General features: G+C 34.3%; 1 protein-coding gene across 2 annotated transcripts in view; it reads left to right on the top strand.

The window, feature by feature from the left end:
* The window catches only part of NCAM2 (neural cell adhesion molecule 2), a 132438-nt gene that overhangs the window by 74093 nt on the left and 39889 nt on the right, over positions 1-18456 (top strand). For both annotated transcript variants that reach the window (XM_057371676.1, XM_057371677.1), the window contains exon 14: positions 18031-18150. In XM_057371676.1, the coding sequence (XP_057227659.1) occupies positions 18031-18150 (120 nt within the window). The remainder of the gene's footprint in view (positions 1-18030; positions 18151-18456) is intronic.

The following is an 18456-nucleotide window of genomic DNA, read 5'->3' as shown; positions in this document are numbered from 1 at the left end:
CAGCTTTTTGAGCCATTTAGGATAGCTTAAAGTCTTTTCAATGATAGTAACAAAGAAATGTTTTCGAGACAGTTTCTGATTGTGTTTAAGGAACTAAGAACCACTTTCCTACCATTCCTCAACATCATCTCAGCTGAGTGAGGAGGATGTTTWGAATGCAGTCAGTTTTCCACATTAGGATTTGTATTTGGTTCATCATAATTTCCACACTCAGTCAATATTCCTTAATGGAAACAAAACCACTTTTTCCATCTGTTCACATTTTAGGGACAGCTAATGGCTAAGATTCAGATATAAATGTTGTTTACACAGGGACAGATAACTGCTTGCACATCTTGAGTGGTGATGCATGCATAATGTATGGGTCATTATTTTTTTATTTTTTTTATTTTTTCCCAGCAGTAAGTGATTAAATATTCTGAAATTTTACAGGGTAGTTATTTATCAGTCTGATTCAACTCATGAGTGGTAAAACTGCAGACCTTTCTTGCCACAATGTACAAAATGTGTAAATTGCTAAAATGTCTTTCAAGGGAAAGAAACAGAAAAACCTAGATACTGGGGAAAGTTGTGCCTGGAAGACTTAAATTTCCAATACATAGATTTTTAAGGCTAAAATGAGTCTTCTGCTCCCTCTCTATGGTGATCTAAAGGAATAGTGTAGTTGTCTTCACACAAAGAATAACCATAAACTGATAAAGTTAATGAAAAAATTMATTTTATAAAATGAAATAAACATCATGGAAGTGTGGCTGCAGAAGCAAGTTTATAAATAAAGCATTTATAAATGATTAATAGGTTTTTCAAAAACTTTTTCAGGAGAATTCATCCTAATGCTAGCAAGTCATTAATTTTCATCGGGTTATGATTCAATAGCTATGTATAAAACCTTCTACAAGTAAGATTATAATTGTTTTATTTACATGAAAACTACAATAGATGCTTATCAAAGTTGCTAGGTATTCTTCTGTAATCAATCATCCAGTACATACAAATACTTTTAATCAGGACAATTAAACAGTATGAAGTGGATTCTATGCAAATCCTGTCTGCAATTCTCTTCATTTGCTGTTTTCTTGAAAGAATCMCTGTAAAGGTGACTTTTGTCCCAGACTTTACTAGTTTGAGCTGTTTTCAGGTAAGGAGAAAATTCTAGTCTTGGAGCTGTAACCAGGAATATCTTTTCCCCTATTCTCTCCCCTTTGTCTTTTATAATGAGGAAAATTTCATTTCAAAGTCTGTGCTGATTGCACCTATTGAAGGAGAGCACAGAAAATGAAGCAATCATTCTGATACACCAATTTCAGTCTATTAAGGGATTTAAAGTCATAATCAACAGTCTCACAGTTCGCCAAGAGATCAGGGAGCAAAAGGCAGCGAGATTTCTCTGCACTTGCTCGGTTCTCCTCTGAATATGAAAATTACAAAAGCTTTACAGAGGGGTTCCCTGTGCACTGGAGTCCCAAGGAGAAGTGAGTGTGGAGGGAAGAGTCACCTCAGGGCCCTGACACTCATGATTCTGTCAGAAGTGAAAAGAAAATCTCTGAACTTGAAGTAGCAGAAATGCAGATAATACTGACAAGATTAATTCTCCAAGGAGAGTTTGCATCCTTTCACSCATACTCCTAAATCCTGGAGTGTGGGAAGCTGCCCAGCCACCACCAGCAGTGGATGTGGATCACCATGGGTGGAGAGCATCTGCCAGGCTTTCTTCTGTAGGCACAAACAAACCAGGGGCAAGGTGTAAAGATACCTGTCCTGGGAAAAATTTTCTTAACACGATTCTCTGTGCGGTTTTATTTTTAAAGAAAGGTCATTGACTGATCTGTTTCTGTGTAATCAACAAAGACTTCATTAGTAAAACACTGCTTTATCTTTTCCTGTTTCCAACAGTATTGACTTTTCTGAGGAAGAAACGGGTTAGAGTCTCTGACATTCAGCTCTTCCCATTCCTTCAGTCCCTCAGAAAGCACCATCGATATAACTCTATTAGAGAATCCATCAAGGTCTTGTTTGGTCTTAATAGCATTATAGACATTAGTAATTCTGGTTCACAGGCGGCAAATAATGCATTTGTAAAGAATTAGCTTTGACACAAATCCAAACCACTCTGGAAGTGTGCTTGAAACCTGAAAAAGGTGCACTCYGAAAACATTTGAATGTCTCCAAGAGGAATACAAAGCACTTCATTTCTTTTATTCTTCAGTTTACATGTTGACACAGATACATGTCAGTAGATTTTTTTTTTTTTCTTTCAGAGCATTAAATATTTATGTGAGTGKAATACCAAGGAAAACCAGTCTCTGCAATTTCTAGTGCTACTCAGTTTGGTGGTGATAGAACAACATGAGGAATGCACTAAACAGTCCCATATTCAGCTTATTGTGGAAATTCACCTATGGGATATGTGGATGGCTGGCACTCTGTCAGAGTGGGTGTATAGAGCCAATACCCACACACACACCACCTTTATTCCTCTAAAYCACTTGTGTTTGGAAATTCTGATTTCAGACAGAATTTTATCCCCTATTTTTAACTATTGTTTTGTGTGATTATTTTAAGGTAAAAATTTTAATCAATGCATTTTTAATCCTTAAAATTGTATTATTAAGATTTAATAGAAAACCTCAATAAATAGGGAAGACTTATAGCAAGTCTACTAATTTATTCAGTTTAGTGACATGTGAGAAAGGTTCTAGGTTTTCTGAGTTTTTAGGGAAGTTGCTAATGTATTGATGCCTAGATAATTTAGAATTTCTTTTATTGGTAACAATTTGTAGCATGAAATKACTGGATCTTAAAACCCAGAAATGTGTTCTGTCATTTTTTCTGAAAAACAAGAACTCAAAACTAACAGAATAAAACCCCCGAAAAAATCCAAGCCAAACCAACCAACGCAAAAATCCCACAAACCCAAACATCTCTAGATACTGTTTTGTTTTTTTTTTTTTTTAATTATTTTTTCAGGAGATATTCTGTTGAGTTTCAACTGTGTTAGTGAAATTGTCCCTGGAATTATCATTTAGCATTTGAAGAATACTAACATAAAATAATTGCTACAACAGTCACATTATATAAGCTGAAGTTATACATATGTTTCCAAACCATGGGGTAGGAAAAAAAAAWWAATARAATTAACMTGTTACRCAAGATGCTTTTTTGAATYTATTTTTGTGTTTTGAATTTCAATGGTCAAGAATGTTTTCTCTTCTTGATATTAGAGATTCTTCTTTGGATGACAGAAACAGAAGGTTTACAAATAATGTGCCAAGTACAATATTATTCAACAATAAGTGTTACTTGTAAATATATTTCATGCAGTGATATCAAAGTATACCAAAGGTACTTTATCAACATATGTTTATATTTCTTTACAGAATATTTTGGTAAAGGAGAAAAGAATTTTCAAAACCTCGTGGTAGCATAATTAAACTATGTGCAAGAAGAAGTGAAATAGAAGCATTTTTACTATTTTCCATTATAATGCAAAACGAAAGGATGAAACATATTTCTGTCTAAGAAATGTTGAAATCTTTATTCTTTCTAGAAATAAAAAAAAAAAAAAACTTTGAGAGGTGGGCAACAAGGTACATTATAGTACTTGTCTAAAAAATAAACATACATAAAGAAAAAATATAAGCTTGTACAGCATCTAAACTATATGTTAATTGAAGAACAAAAAATGTAATATTTCAATTTCAGGTAACAAGGAGTTACCCAGTTTCAAGCACTAAAGCAAGCATTTGTTTTCAACATTACTTTAGYTTTTCTCTCTGGATTTTAAAAACTTACAGCTCAAATCTGAAATAAGTAATTCTTTGTAATTTGTCATTCAAATCTCAGCAGATTCTGTTTATGTCCTTTTTCATCTAACTACACTGGATTTCATGGACTTAATGAAATCCTAGAATAACTTAGCTTCCAAAAATCCTAAATGACACATAATGAACCTTGTCATCATCAGCTCCAACTCCCCCAGGTTGCACCGGGGCAAAATTACAAGTTTTGCTAGAGCTTGTCCTGAGTTCTAAATGCCTCTGTTTATAGAAATTCCATGTTTAGCAGTTTGTTTGTGAAATTGTGTGGGTTTTTTTAAAACCAGGTAATATTTATACTATTTTATTCACATGCATTTAACAGGGTTTTTTAAAGCACRTTATAGAAGATAAAGGGTTTTCTGTTACTCAAGGTATGTTCTCAAAGTTCTGTGCTGTGTGATGTGTCAGGAACTGCTGCTCTTTTTATAGCACYGTAAAGTTAGAGTAAGTCATGTACATGTCAGTGTTAATGAGGGAATCAAAACCTACCTCTCGCTCTGTGTTGTGCTATTTAGTGTTGAGTTGGCTACARCAGAAGATGTACATGAGGCAGGCAACTTTTACTATAAAAGTTTCTAGTAAAACAAAATTTAACTCAGTAAATTTTAAATGAGGTAATTCTGTTTTCTCTTTTACTTTTTAACACCTATATATATATAAATATTTAACATTCCAAACACTGAAATGGTGGGGGCTTTGGGGTTTTTTGGGAGGGGGTTTTGTTTTTGGGGGGGTTTTGTTGTTGATGCTGTCTGTGCAGGTCAGGGTTTTGGGTAAAAATACTAAAATTTCTCTATCCTTAAGCAAAACATTTTGATGGACATCATATTAAGAGATACTCTTTGAGAAGACTTTAGAATTTTACTGAAATAATTTTGTGTTGGACGGCACCATACATCTCATCTTGTTCCATCCCCCTGCTATGGACAGGAACATCTTCCAGTGTTCCAGGTTGATCAGAGCCCCCCTTGAACACTTCAGGGATGGGGCATCCACAGCTTCCCTGGGAAACCTGTGCCCGTGCCCCACAGCCCTCACAGGGAAGAATTTCTGCATAGATTTCCCCTGAGATTTCAGAAACACCATTACACAAAAAGATCTTTTTTCTTATGATAAAATACAGCCATTATTGTCTCTTATTATTTAAACAGAGGAAATCTAATGATCAGTTTGAATTCTCATGAATTGCCTCCTAGGTTTCTGGTTTTGTATTTACTGCTTCTTTTGTACTGAAGCATGAAAATCTGTACCCCACTGATTGCTAAAACAGTTTCMCAGTGTAACAATACTTCACTATTAAACCAGGAAGAGTTTCAAATAGATTCCTGAGAGATATGAACCGCATATAATTCAATAATTTTCTTAATGAGTTTAATGATTAAGTAGAATGTATCTCCGTGATTTGTAGATGAAACAGAAATAACTTGCAAATAGTTGGGTAGGCTAAGTCAGCACTCAGAATGACTTTAATAGTTGAACATCTTCAAGGCAGAATTCATTAATTTCTACAGCAAGCTGYAAAAGCAGAAGGAAAAATGCATTCATCAGCCTGTTTCAGAGGGAAAATATATCTGGAGACATTTAATTCCTTGGCATATCTGTCAGATTTGACTCTCTGTGAGGTGAATTGTGATCACATTCATTCAACAATAACAGTGACTATTCTGGGGGAGTGTTTATGCCTTTCTGGAATACTGTGTTTTACTCCACAAATTTAAAAGGGCCTGGAGTCTCAGAGGTTTTTGTATCTGTTAAATGATGGCATGAATCATTCAGAAAATATTTCTGGACTATGAATTGAGRTTTAGAATCTGATTCTTCATTTTTCAGACTGTTAGGGAGGCCATTTAAGAACAGCAAAAACATGGATAAAGAACCCCTATAAAATTAGACCCCAAAAACATATTGTTGCTTTATACCCAACTTTTTAATTATGTCTTATTGATTATCACGTTGTCAAATTTACTGAAATTAGTGATTTCATTTAGGAAAGTGTCCATTTTCAGTAGCCAATAACTGTTAATATTGTCCAAAAATTCATGCATTGTTCTTCTTATCAGTACGTATACTGACAGTACTATTGTTAAGCCTAAACTAATTTCTTTTAAAAAAAAGCTGAATATTTATCTTGACTCAGAAATACTTTTTTCAACTGAAAAGCAGATTTGAAAGTAAAAGAATGCAAGAATTGTGTGTATTTTATATATATTACCTATATATACATATAATATAGACCCATAATATATATACAAACATAATATATATACATATAATACAATACATATATTATTAAGCTGTAGTGTTGTATGACCTGAAACAAATAATATTAATTAAAAGTGCTTAATTTTWAAAAAAAATCTAAATTCTTGTGATAAAATGTCATGATGTAATTTGACAATAAACTTTGCTATGACAAGTTGTCATTTAAATGAAAGTGAAAGAATGGATGCAATTTTATAACCAATATAGGCTACCATCAAATCTTAGGACAAAGACAACTTTTGTCCAATTTAATTTGTGTATAAACCTGCATGCAAGAAAGTTATTCAGCCCTTTAATTCTGTCTCCATACTTATTTTGGCCTCCATCCAGGTTAATCTTTGCTGTAAAAGTCTCTTGTGGATGAAAAGGTTGAACTGTAAATAAATGTCTAAAACTAAATTACATGGATGGATTAGAGAGACTGGAAAGTGAGAAGTGTAAAGGGAAAACTATGTTTAAATATTTCAGGGTTTTATACAGACCTGAAACATCAGGAGAATGAGATGTACTTTTCACATTTAAAGGTGAATAAAATGTCATGAGAAGTGAAGAGAATCCAGACAATTTAYTGCACAGCATGAGTTCATAACTGAAAGAAACTGAGAGTTATGCAGATATAACCACTAACAATATCTGAGCATACTCTTTATTCTCAATAGTTTGTAATTCTRTGTTTATAATTCCAGTTAGTCAACCAGTCGAAGCTCATTGCAAAATGTGATTTATGGTTTTCTCATGATACAGACTTGAAAATCTGTAGGAATAAAATGGAAGATACTTCAACTGCAAGAACTATATAGTAGTAAATATTTTAAYAAGCAATTAAATGGAGAATCAGTCTTTCCAAATGCATTTAATCTGATGCTGTTGTGATAACTCTGGTCTATTTCCTATTTAGACCTTTCAGGCTTTTCATAAGCACACAAAGTCAAGTAAATCTGTGGTGGACGTGCTGATGTGATGTAAATGTCTTGTTGACAGGGCTTGTAAAGGTAAATCTCGTTTAGTAAAGAGTGATGCAGTGCACTATGGGATATGAATAACTGATAAATGACACACGTGGTGCACCTGCAAATTTTGCATTCCAAGTGTGTATTGTGTTCATCCACATTTATTGTGCATTGCTTGTCTACTTAGAAAAGGATAAAGTGCATTTACAGAATATTTATGTGCATTATAAACTTTTGCTTCACTTTGTAATACAAAACAGAAAGGTGCTYCTGGATGACAGAGTATTCTTTAAGTATTTTCAAGGCCATTGAATGGCAGAGTGGTTATGAATAGAGCTCTCCTCCTATATACCAGAATGAGCGACAGAACAATAGCATGGCCCGATCTGTATTACATTTCACAATATCTTTAAATTTTTCTTCTTTTTCTAACCTGTTTTCTTTATCCCCATTTTTTTCTTCATTTGTAAGAAATAAAGTATAGTATACAGCAGTAGGATGGGGATAAAGAAGAAAGTTATGAAGGAAAATTATCTTTGCACGTAAGAAGCAAAAGAACAGTTCTTGATACCATCATTCATATCAGCCTTGAAGTCTTTCTTTTTACGCAGTAGGGAATGTTAGGAAAAACACATTTAGGAGCAAGAAAATGGCCTCTATGGAGATAGCATAAATCAGGAGTTGCTTTATTCTTATTTCAAGTGGTGGTAGTTAGGTTTCTGCCAGCTCATGAATTGAGTAACAGAGCAAGTAGACTTTCTTTCCCTCTCACTTTGCATGCTCTAGAGTTGAAAATTGCATGGTTTAGAGGAATGAAAGATAGATAGAACCTGCATCTTTGACAGCTGCAGCAACATACTTGAGAAAAGTAATATTGATTTTATATTTTCTCTTTATTACTGATAGGAAGCAGAATTAGAGTAAAATTGAAAATGTGGGAATTTTTAATGGCAGTCTTAATTGAGAGCCAAGACTTGCTAACMTGCATGGATTTGCCCTGTAAAAAACTCTGCTTGTCTGATCATAGCATTAAAAACAATCATCCCTTTGTGCTCTCGGGTGTTCCTTTGGCTTATCATTAAGAATTTTTGACTTCTCAGCATCTGTTTTGGTGCACTGTAATGGTACTGATACATTCTTAGTAATGAGTAAAGAGCAATTTTCTTAGGTATTTGGGTCCATCTGGTTAAAAAAGGCTGCATCTAATTTGTAATAACAAGAGTGCAGTTTTGTAACRCCATTAGAAAACTAACAAATTGCATTTTCTTACACAACACATTCTGAATAAGTTTTAAATAAGTCTCGGAAAAAAAAAGGCACAGCTCTGCAGAACTTTATTGACAACAGGAAGAAGTTGTTAAAAGTCATTTTCTTAGACTTGCAGGCATTTTGGCCACAACAAMCCCATGCAGTGCTACAGGCTGGGGTTGGAGCAGTTGGAAAGCTGCCCAGGAAGGACCTGGGRGTGCTGCTCAGTGGTGGCTGAACATGAGCCAGATGTGCCCRGGTGGSMAAGRARGCCAATGGCTCCTGRCCTGGATCAGCAATGGTGTGGCAGCAGGACCAGKGCAGGGATTGTCCCCCTGTGCTGGGCACTGGTCAGGCCACACCTCTGATCCTGTGTSCAKTTCTGGRYCCCTCACTGCAAGAAGGACATTGAGGGGCTGGAGTGTCCAGAGAAGGGAACAGAGCWGGGGAAGGGTCTGGAGCACAGGTCCTGTGAGGAGCAGCTGAGGGAGCTGGGGTTGTTTGTTCTGGAGAAAAGGAGTCTCAGRGATGAGTTCATCACTCTCTACAACTCCCTGAAAGGAGGTTGTTGCCAGGTGGGAGTCAGTGTCTTCTACAGGCAATTAATGAATGACAGGACAGGGTCTTAAGCTGTATCAGGGGAAGTTCAGGCTGAACATCAGGAAGAATTATTTAATTGGAAGGGTTGTGAAACATTGGAACAGAGTGCCCAGGGAGTGGTGGTGGAGTCACCATGCCTGGAGGTGCTCAAGAAACAATCAGATGTAGAAGCTGACAAAGTAATCAGTCAGAGCCTGGACTCAGTCTCAGAGGTAGTTTCGAACTGAAGTGATTCTGTGGGTTTTTTCTTTTTGGCTGATAAAAAGRGGATATATTTGGCCCAATAATCCATCATTAGGTTAGCCTAAGTTGATAATTTAGATCTGAGTTTCACTCTGATGTATTAGAAGCAGTCACCAGGATCATCAGATGGAAAACTATGACACAGTGATCTCGTGTGTACATATTCAGTGTAACTTATTCCATGTGCACCATGGAATGGTGGGCTTAGAAGATRCAGCTTTTGTCTGCTGTGAACTCAGGTGAAGCCTGCCTCATCTTTTTTTCTCAGGATCTTTCATTAACAGAGAATTCATGGATAGAGTTTTGAATGCAGGAGGCCAGTTTTAACTGCAGCTTTGAGTTGCAAATTTCAAATGGGATGTTAAGTTAAAACAGGAACGCCACAGTAGGAACAGCAGGAAAAAAAACAAACAAACAAACAAACAAAAAAAAAGCAGGAAAAACTGACTGACAAGTAATTCTTCCTGCCCTACAAGGGAGAGTAAAAGATTCTAGTTTCTGCCATATATAAAATAGATGGGGATAGGATACAGTTTGATTTATACAATTGAGGTATGAGAAAAGGTGACATAGCTGCAGCAAGAAGAGAGGAAAGGAAGGTATACATTCATAACTAGCTCCTACCCCTCAAAGTATAATCCCTTCTTCAATAACCCATGTTAGGTTCCAAACTTTGATATCAAWCAGAAAATACATAATAGCGCTGCCTACAATCTGACAGTGAACATGTTATTTGTAATCTCCTAATAAGGGCATTAATTAATTAATAGGGGCATTAATTGCCCTTCTGCATTGAGKTTAAAACAGTTATTTCTTTACTACATTTTGTAGAATTGTGTGYTCACTCAATAAAGTATTACTTAGAAGTCAATTCTACTGTTTTTCTGTATTCATATTGCCAGTGGAAGTTCTGGTGTATTCAATGTCCTAGAATTTTTTCTTACAGAACACTTTTGGAACTAATGTCTACAKGAAGTAAATTTGATTAATGGAAAGGTTTAACTTAATCAGATTTTATATCTAGCAGTGTAATTTGTACTASTAAAATTGCAGCAATTATAGTGACATAAATATTTAACAATGAACCCTGCTGAGAACATTAGTCATATGTTAGAAAGCATTTTGAACAATACTTTCTTTTCTCATGATGGGGGGAATATCTGGTAGAAATCCAAATCCCCATTGATTTCACTATATTCATTTATTGTTCCATTAAACTTTTTAGTGTGTGCCTTTTCAAGTGTCTGGCTGCTTCTCCAAGCAAAATCTTTGCATGAAGAATTGTACAAGTTTTATAGCAGAGGGAAAAATGGAGTTCTCAGAACCAAAATAGTATCCCCCTTAATTTATAGAATCAGAAAATTCGATTGAAAGGAATATCTGGTATTTATCTGGTCTAACATCCTGCTTAAAGCAACACTATTGCCAGTCCTAGATCAGGTCAGGTGTGGTTTTGTCTAACTCAGTCTCAAGTTGCAGGGAAGGAAATTACTCACCCTCTTGTCTTGGTGTAAACTGTTTTAATGCTTCATGTCACTCCCAGTGTATCAATATTTCTAATACTTGGTCTGAACATGCCACAAAAAAAAAAAAAAAAAAAAAAAAAAAAAAAAAAAAAAAGTGTGATATTTTTTTTTTTCTAAAGACTGTGCCAAAGTTTATCAGTCTCTATGACATCCATAATTTTTATTGACTAAATTAATGCTTCTAAATTTTAGGATAAGAAACTGTTAGCCATCACTGAATGTTTTTTTTAAGTTATTACCAAATAAGTTGCAACATTTCAAAACACTGAAAATGCTGTGCACACACATAAAAAAAGTTTCTTTAAAGCTTGTTCTAAAACACTTATTCAATAAATAAAATGAAGGGTTAATGAGCACTGGGAGGAGAATTGACATTTTAAGGTTMGGTTATTCAAAGAGCATTTGGTTTTGAAATGCATCTAAATTGTGTGATTTAAAAGCTCCATATGTRTTTCTATTTTAAACTATGGAATTTTGTAAAGAATTGGTTCATTCAGGATGCTTTTGTTCAGTTTAACAATRTCTTACAGGGAATATCAGTTGTTTCAAGGACCTCCCTCCTGAACTTTAAGTATAGTGGTACTTAGGAAATTTTTAAGTGTCCATTCTTTATCCTCTCCTTTCCTTTTCCTCTTCATTTTCCTTCTCTTTTATCCATTCCCTACTCCTTGATTTCCATTTCCCATTCCTTTAATATGTACAATTGCCTTTTATGGAAGTTGACTGCATTATCAAAGATCTGGTATTAAGCAATTGGCTTGGTTATCATAAAGTTAGTCTAGAAAATATTTAATAATAACTTGGAGAAAGGGATAGTAAAGGAGTGTGTGTTTAAATATAAATTCCATTTGAATCGTAATGGGAAACAAAATCTATCAAAGCTAGATCCCAGTTGCACAGGATTTTTGATAGGATGCTACTCAGTGAAAATGGCAGGATTTGTTCAAGAAAGATTCTATTTTATTGTCAAATTAGAATAACAGAAAAATATGAAGAAGATATCAAGATACTATGGTCTGTTTTATCATTGGGAGTGCAAATACTTGTACACCTATAGCCTAAAAATATTATATGCTGCCTTTTTTTTTTTTTTTTTTTTTTTTTTTTTTTTTAACTGCATAGATGATGTATTTTATATGCAGTTCATGGAAGTCTGTTTCTCTTCAGAATATGATTGTGGAAGGTAGACTGATACCATGATCTATCTCAACAGAGTGCTTTTGTTCCAGGAATCTTTTCCCCAGGACTTTTTTTTTCCCCTGTGTACTCTCTGTTATTCTGATTAAATACAATGTGAACTAAGGGTGTTTTTTAAATTAATGAACTTCTAAAGAACAATCTATCCATTGTTATACCTGAAGTTTGTTAAATGACAAATCCCATATTCTGGATTAAATATATTATAAACTATTTGTCAATTCACAAATTTGCTCTCATCTAGGCCACTTTAGTTTACACTCCTGCTTGTTTCATTTTCATTAATTTATAGTACTGTGTGTTTTGTAACTATGATTGTCCCACAGATTACTTAATATTTCTTACTAGATCTATTCCAGTAGAAATAGGTATCAAAGAAAATTCCTGAGTGAGGATCCTACTTTTGATTCAGTTTGTACAGTGATATCTCAAAATCYAGCCCAATAAAATTAAAAGTTAAATACATGGAGGAAAGGAGCTTAACATGGTAATTGTGTTTTTGTGTGTTTGATATTATTATTAAAAAAAAAAATTAAAGTCATTTTTGCCAAATGTATTCTAAAGTCAGCTAACAAAAAGCATTTTTATTAATGTGAATAAAGAAATTATTCACATTATTGAACATTAGATTACATKAATTATACCTGATCTAGTACACTGTATATCTTTATTCATAGTTTATTATTTGCATTCACAGTTAAACAAACAACTAAAACTTTTATTCCAAAATAATGCAATAATTATACATTATAGTGCAAAGAATTATGRAAATTCCTGGCACAGAACGATTTTATCTGATTATTAAAATGATTACATTTATTTCTGGTGTTTTAGGAAATTACTTAAAGCTTGATACTGTCTCAAATTTATGTCAGTGATTTCACTGACATTAGGATTTGCTATCATTATGTTTTTTGGTATAATGTGCAACTTGAAATATTTTCATTATTAAAGTTCATTTATTTGYGTTAGCTGAATTCTGACATTTATAGCCAGATGCTTGAATCAGTATTTATGAAATTAATTGTTATTTGATCAAGGCAAACAGATGGAACTGAGACAGCCTGGCTGTTTCTGCATATGAATTAACATTTTGTCTATTGTGTAGCAAAATTCTTTTTTTTGTTGTTGTTTTTTTTTTATCCTGTATTTCTCCCCTGTGGCAATTTCTAACTTCATCCTGTCAATATTTCTGTGAGYTAACTGTGAGGCTCATCAAGAAAAAGGAGGTTTTACACTCTTGCTCCTACTGTGTTAACACACAGAATAAACAAAAGAGTTGTTGSTCATCCCAGGCTGACAGAGATTTTGGGCAAAGTTCCTCATATTCTGCAACATCTACAAGAGTCTCAAACATTTGTAGAGAACTTTAATGCTTTACTGCCTTAAGTTGCTCACTGCTGTCTTCCCATGACTTTTTCTCCTGCCCTTAAAAGAACATGAGTTATCATCACAAAGAGAAACCTGTTTAAGCTTCACAGAAATGCTATATTTGTTTTTTTCCCTCTGAAAGAGATTCAGGTATTTCCAGGGGACTTGGTATTTCCTTGAGAGTAGTAAAATGATGAGTAATAGGTGCAGCAAAGCACTGTTAAATCAAAACACTCTGTTTATTAACATGCACTGTATTCAGTCTGCATTCATCCTCTGTGGCAGTATAGATTCAGATTAAAGGGAAAGAAATAAGAAAAACAACCCAAACCATCCTCAAATTTGTCACGCTTCTTTGACAGAAATTTCACTCTGCCACAGCAATCTCAGATATATAGGAGTGAAGATGCTATTTCAGCGAGGACATGTCTCAGCTACTTTGGTTCAAAATGAATTTATATCCTGCTTCAGTTAGATCTGACATCCCCAAGGGATGGAATTTGGAGCTGGAATAAGGTTGTTCTATGCAGCAGCTACCTCTCCAMTGAGAGCAGTGTAACAATGTGATATTTCTGTTAATTAACCTCGTGTAAGATCCACTTTGGGATTATTGTAGAGTAACTGTACTGTTCGTTCCCCTAACCTTCTTTTCCTTGGTGATGGTTTATGTAATATATCACAGTCCTTAGAAGGTTTCTGTCAGTGAAAAGACAATTTAATATGCCAGACATTTCCCCCCTCATTCTACTCTAATAAAGTAACATAAACAACCTACACTGGACAGAGAAGCAGCTGGGGATTTTTTTTTTTTGTTTTTTTTTTTTTTTTTTTTTTTTTTTTTTTTTTTTGTTTTTTTGTTTTTTTGTTTTACTGACTTGGATTTATGGTACCATTTATTTCACAGCAAATCTTGTGTTAGATGTTCTTTTCCCATGGTTCATTTTGACAGCAGTTAAAATTCCGTGGAAATAAAGGAAACTTTTCTAGCTGAAATGGTTGCATGCTGAATTTTAAATAGTATGAAGTTCTGCCTTTTTTTTCCATCTAATATATTTCTGTGGAGGTTTTTTGCTGAACTGTGTTAATTTTTTAAAATGTATTAGATTTGCTTGCAAATTAAAAGAAGCTGTATAATAAAAGAAAGGACTTCATATTTAATGTTGCTTAAATTTTACAATTATGGCCACATAATAAGTTAAACTAAGGGGTTCTTTTATTCAGTAAGATTTAATTCTTTTCTGTTGTGTTTCTTTTTGAATTGTGGTTGGCAAAATTTGAAAAACAAACAAGCAGCAATATTCCTGGCATACCTTCTCAAAAAAAGTATTCATAATTTTGCATTTCAGTCTTAGTAYAGTATATTAAGCCAAAACCAATGTAACTGGTAACTTCTTGTGTCATGATCTCTTCCAAGGATACCATGAGACTTAAAACCTAATTTATAAATGGATAACACTAAGCTCTGAGCTGTTGTGCATCATGCTAATTTATTAATTAACTTAAATAAGATAGTTTATTTAATTTGCAGAGTTCACTAGAGCTTTTCCTGCTTTGGTGTTTTCCTTCCAAATCTACTCCTCAGTCTAACCATGTGAATAATCCCAGCAAAATCAATCTACAAAATTGAATTCTTCAGCTTAAGCATGCAGATACTATGATTAGAAAGACARTATCTACAGATATGACAGCTGGAAGAAACTGGAAAATTTCAAATGATACTCTAAAAGAAAGGGACTTCACTTTCTGTATATCTGGAACTTGATATCAATCAAGAAATATGTCAATGGCATAATGCACACATGCAGTATGCAGAGGACTGCTATTTTCACATTTATACACTGAAAATTAMAGTACTGTGTTACTTTCAGAATAATATTTTACATTTTTCAGCTAATTACTTCAGTGATCATTTCAAGCTGTAATCAAAATATCCATTGTGGCCAGGGCTATTTTCCTGGAACAAATATTTCATTTGTATATGGAAAGATGAATCAGCTGATCTTATACTTAAATGACAGTTATGCACATTGAAAGAAAAAACTAGTTCATGAGGTATTTTCTTCCAATCTCCACATATTTTAAAATATGTGAAACTCCTAGCAAACAGTTACATTTTTAGTTCTCTTAGATTACTTTTCAGCACTGCACTTTTGTTATTATCTGTTGGACAGCTACTTAATCTTGCTTAGTTACTCCAAGTATTCTTTTACAATTGTAAAGTATTGTAATAACTTTACTAATTGTAAAGTATTCTAAGTAAACATAAAGTATTCTAATCCAGAATGGTTCTTCTCTCTGTTTTTCAGAAGGCCATATTTATAATTTTTCCTATATATATGGTCTATCCACATCACACCATCGCTGATGCCAAGTGGGTCCAGTTTTTGAGGACATATTCCACTAACAGATACAGCTGGGTTAATTCCACGAATGTGATTGCAAAAGTCATTATATCTAGATACATAGTGCTGTTCAGGGGATTCTAAAGTATACAGTGATTCTTTAAATATTGCATATATAAGTAATTTTATTCATTTCTATAGGTCCCAGGAGTCGCTTAAGTGTTTGGAGAATCGGATCCTTAGGTTTCATGTAGTTAACACATTTGYGTTTTCTTAAGGGTAGACTCAGTCATGCTTTTATGTTGCTTAAATTTTAAAAACATTTACAGTAGCGCTAATTTTTAGTATGCCCTGAGGTTTATTTTTAGTGAAATTATTCATCCTTGGAAAATAATCATGGCTGAAAGGCAAGTCAAATACTTCTACTGCTTGCTTAAATTTTAAATTTMATCTTAACAGAACTTACTGTTATATTTCCAAAGTCTATTCTTACTCTCATGATGGTACATTATTTTTTCATGACATGATTATACTTTAGAATTTARTATTTTTAAATGTCATGAAATGATAAAGCTAAAATGTGCTGGAAGACATACAATTCTACTGCTATGTTTACAAGAAAACAGTTACGTTTCAATGGCAAATTCATGCAAAATGACCGTAATAGTGTGAAATGCAGAAGTTACTGTTTTTCCAAATTCATTAAATCCCTTTAGCTTCACATTTAATGGAAACTCTGACTGCTGTAGAAACAAAAGAAATAGAAATTCTAATAAATCCAGACTGAAATGAATAATGAAGAGTAACAAGAAAAAATTAGGCTTCCTAGTGACTGAGAATTATACTGCTGTCTCCTTTTAAAGACATCACATTTCTACGTCCACTTGTAAAACATTACAGCCCGATTTGCTGGGCAAGACAAATGCTCTCCTGGTCAAGTCCATCTAATTTCCATCCATTCCCCAGTATTCATCTGACATATGGAGAGCTCATCACAGAGCTGGCAAACAGCAAGCAGGCAATTGCTGGAGAGACAACAAAAGGAATCTTTCTTCTGAAGGCAGGATAATGCTCCAAGAGCTCTGCATGGATCAACACTTCCGAGTGCATATTCAATATTGCTTTTAGTGAATACAGTAAATGATACTATTTATAATGCATTCCCATAAAGGTTCCCAGAGTCCAACATTATTCTCCTGGATTTTACTACTAAATTAGCTATTGCATTCTTAATGCTTTTTGGCAAGCTTTTCCCCTGTTTTCTGATTCAGATGGCATCTTTAGGTAGAATCGCAGGGCAAGGTTGTATGAATAATTGCTGTCAGGAATTCAGTCTTGATTTCTGAAATAATATCCTAAATTCACACCCCTTTCCTTCCCAAGTGTGCTTGATCTTTTGGGGGAGAGGGGGTTTGTTTTTTTTTTGTTTGTTTGTTTGTTTGTTTGTTTGTTTGTTTTTGTTTTGTTTTTTGTTTGGTTGGGTAAAATTAAATATGTATTTCTATCCACTTCCTATGAAATATGTACAAATCTGCCTAATTCTCTTTCAGGTCCTCAGGTCCCTTCCTTTCATCATCATGGGCACCTCTCATTTCAGTCCTTGTACTGGCAGACCACAGCACTAGAAACACTACTAGTGTAGCTGTATTTTGGAGTGTAGATCAAGGACAGTTGATACTGCTCTCCATGAAGCAAAAATGGAAAATTATGTACTGTATGAGGGTGGCTGGAATATCTATTATGTGCCAGCTGGGAGGATGGAAAATTCCTTTTTTTTTTTTTTTGCCAGATTCATGTCTCCTATGTGTGATGGGTTGACCCTGGCTGGATGCGTCTTCACCACCACAGCTGCTCTCTCTGTCACCTCTGCAGCTGGACAGGGGAGAGAAACATAACAAAAGGCTCATGAGTTGAGATAAGGACAGGGAGAGGTCACTCATAAATTATAATCATGGGCAAAACAGCCTTATTTGGGGAAATTAATTGAATGTATTATCAGTCAAAATCTGGCTCATGGAACACCTCCTGCCCCTCCTTCTCCACTGCCCTAAGTGTCTGCAAATTGGCTGGGATTGGTTCTCTTGGATGTGGGAGAAGCTTCTGACCCCTTCTCACCCCTGTAACCCCACTGCTACCAAACCCTGGGCATGCAAACCCGAAACATTGTGCTCACAATCTGAACATAAAATATCCATCCTCATCAAGGTCCTTCATTGGTTCCTATGGCTTCTCTGACGCTGACTTCACTTTTCCTTCAGAAGCGGAACTTGCTCAGTCACAGTGATGATTTTTTTGCAGATGAAAATGGGGATTATTAGCACTCAACAAAAATGCTGTTTGAAACCATTGTACTGTCAGAATATGAGAYTGTTAATTTGCAAGTGAAGAAAGCAAATTATGAAATTGCCTTTCCTTTTCCTTAATTTATTACTTCATCGAATATTGTTCTTTTTTTTTTTCTTCTTTTCTTCAGCAATGGTTGTTTTGAGCAATTTGGAACCAAATACAACATATGAAATCAAAGTAGCTGCTGTTAATGGAAAAGGGCAAGGAGAATACAGCAAAATCGAGATCTTTCAGACCTTACCTGTCCGTGAGTAATACTTGTGCCATTAAATAAAAAATATCATTATCCTTTGTTATCTCTAGATTTGAATTTTGATTCAATGGAGACAATATTTCTTGTTTATATTCCACTCCTCCGTGTATTACATCAGTCTTGACATTGTTTCTCAGAAATGATGTTTCGTTATTTCACCCTTCCAAGAAGTAGGAATTAATYTAAATTGGAAAATTTATCTCATTAYCTTATATTTYTGAGACYCAGAAAAATCTTTGTTTGATRTAAAAGRRCACAAACCATTTGTGGTATTAGATTAAAGAATTTTTCTCATTAAAA

Source organism: Malurus melanocephalus, unplaced genomic scaffold (assembly GCF_030028575.1).
Source record: "Malurus melanocephalus ecotype Western Australia unplaced genomic scaffold, MMel_1.1 scaffold_153, whole genome shotgun sequence".
Classification (NCBI taxonomy): domain Eukaryota; kingdom Metazoa; phylum Chordata; class Aves; order Passeriformes; family Maluridae; genus Malurus; species Malurus melanocephalus.
The sequence above is the reverse complement of the archived record's forward strand: the minus strand, read 5'-3'. Positions and strand labels throughout refer to the sequence as shown.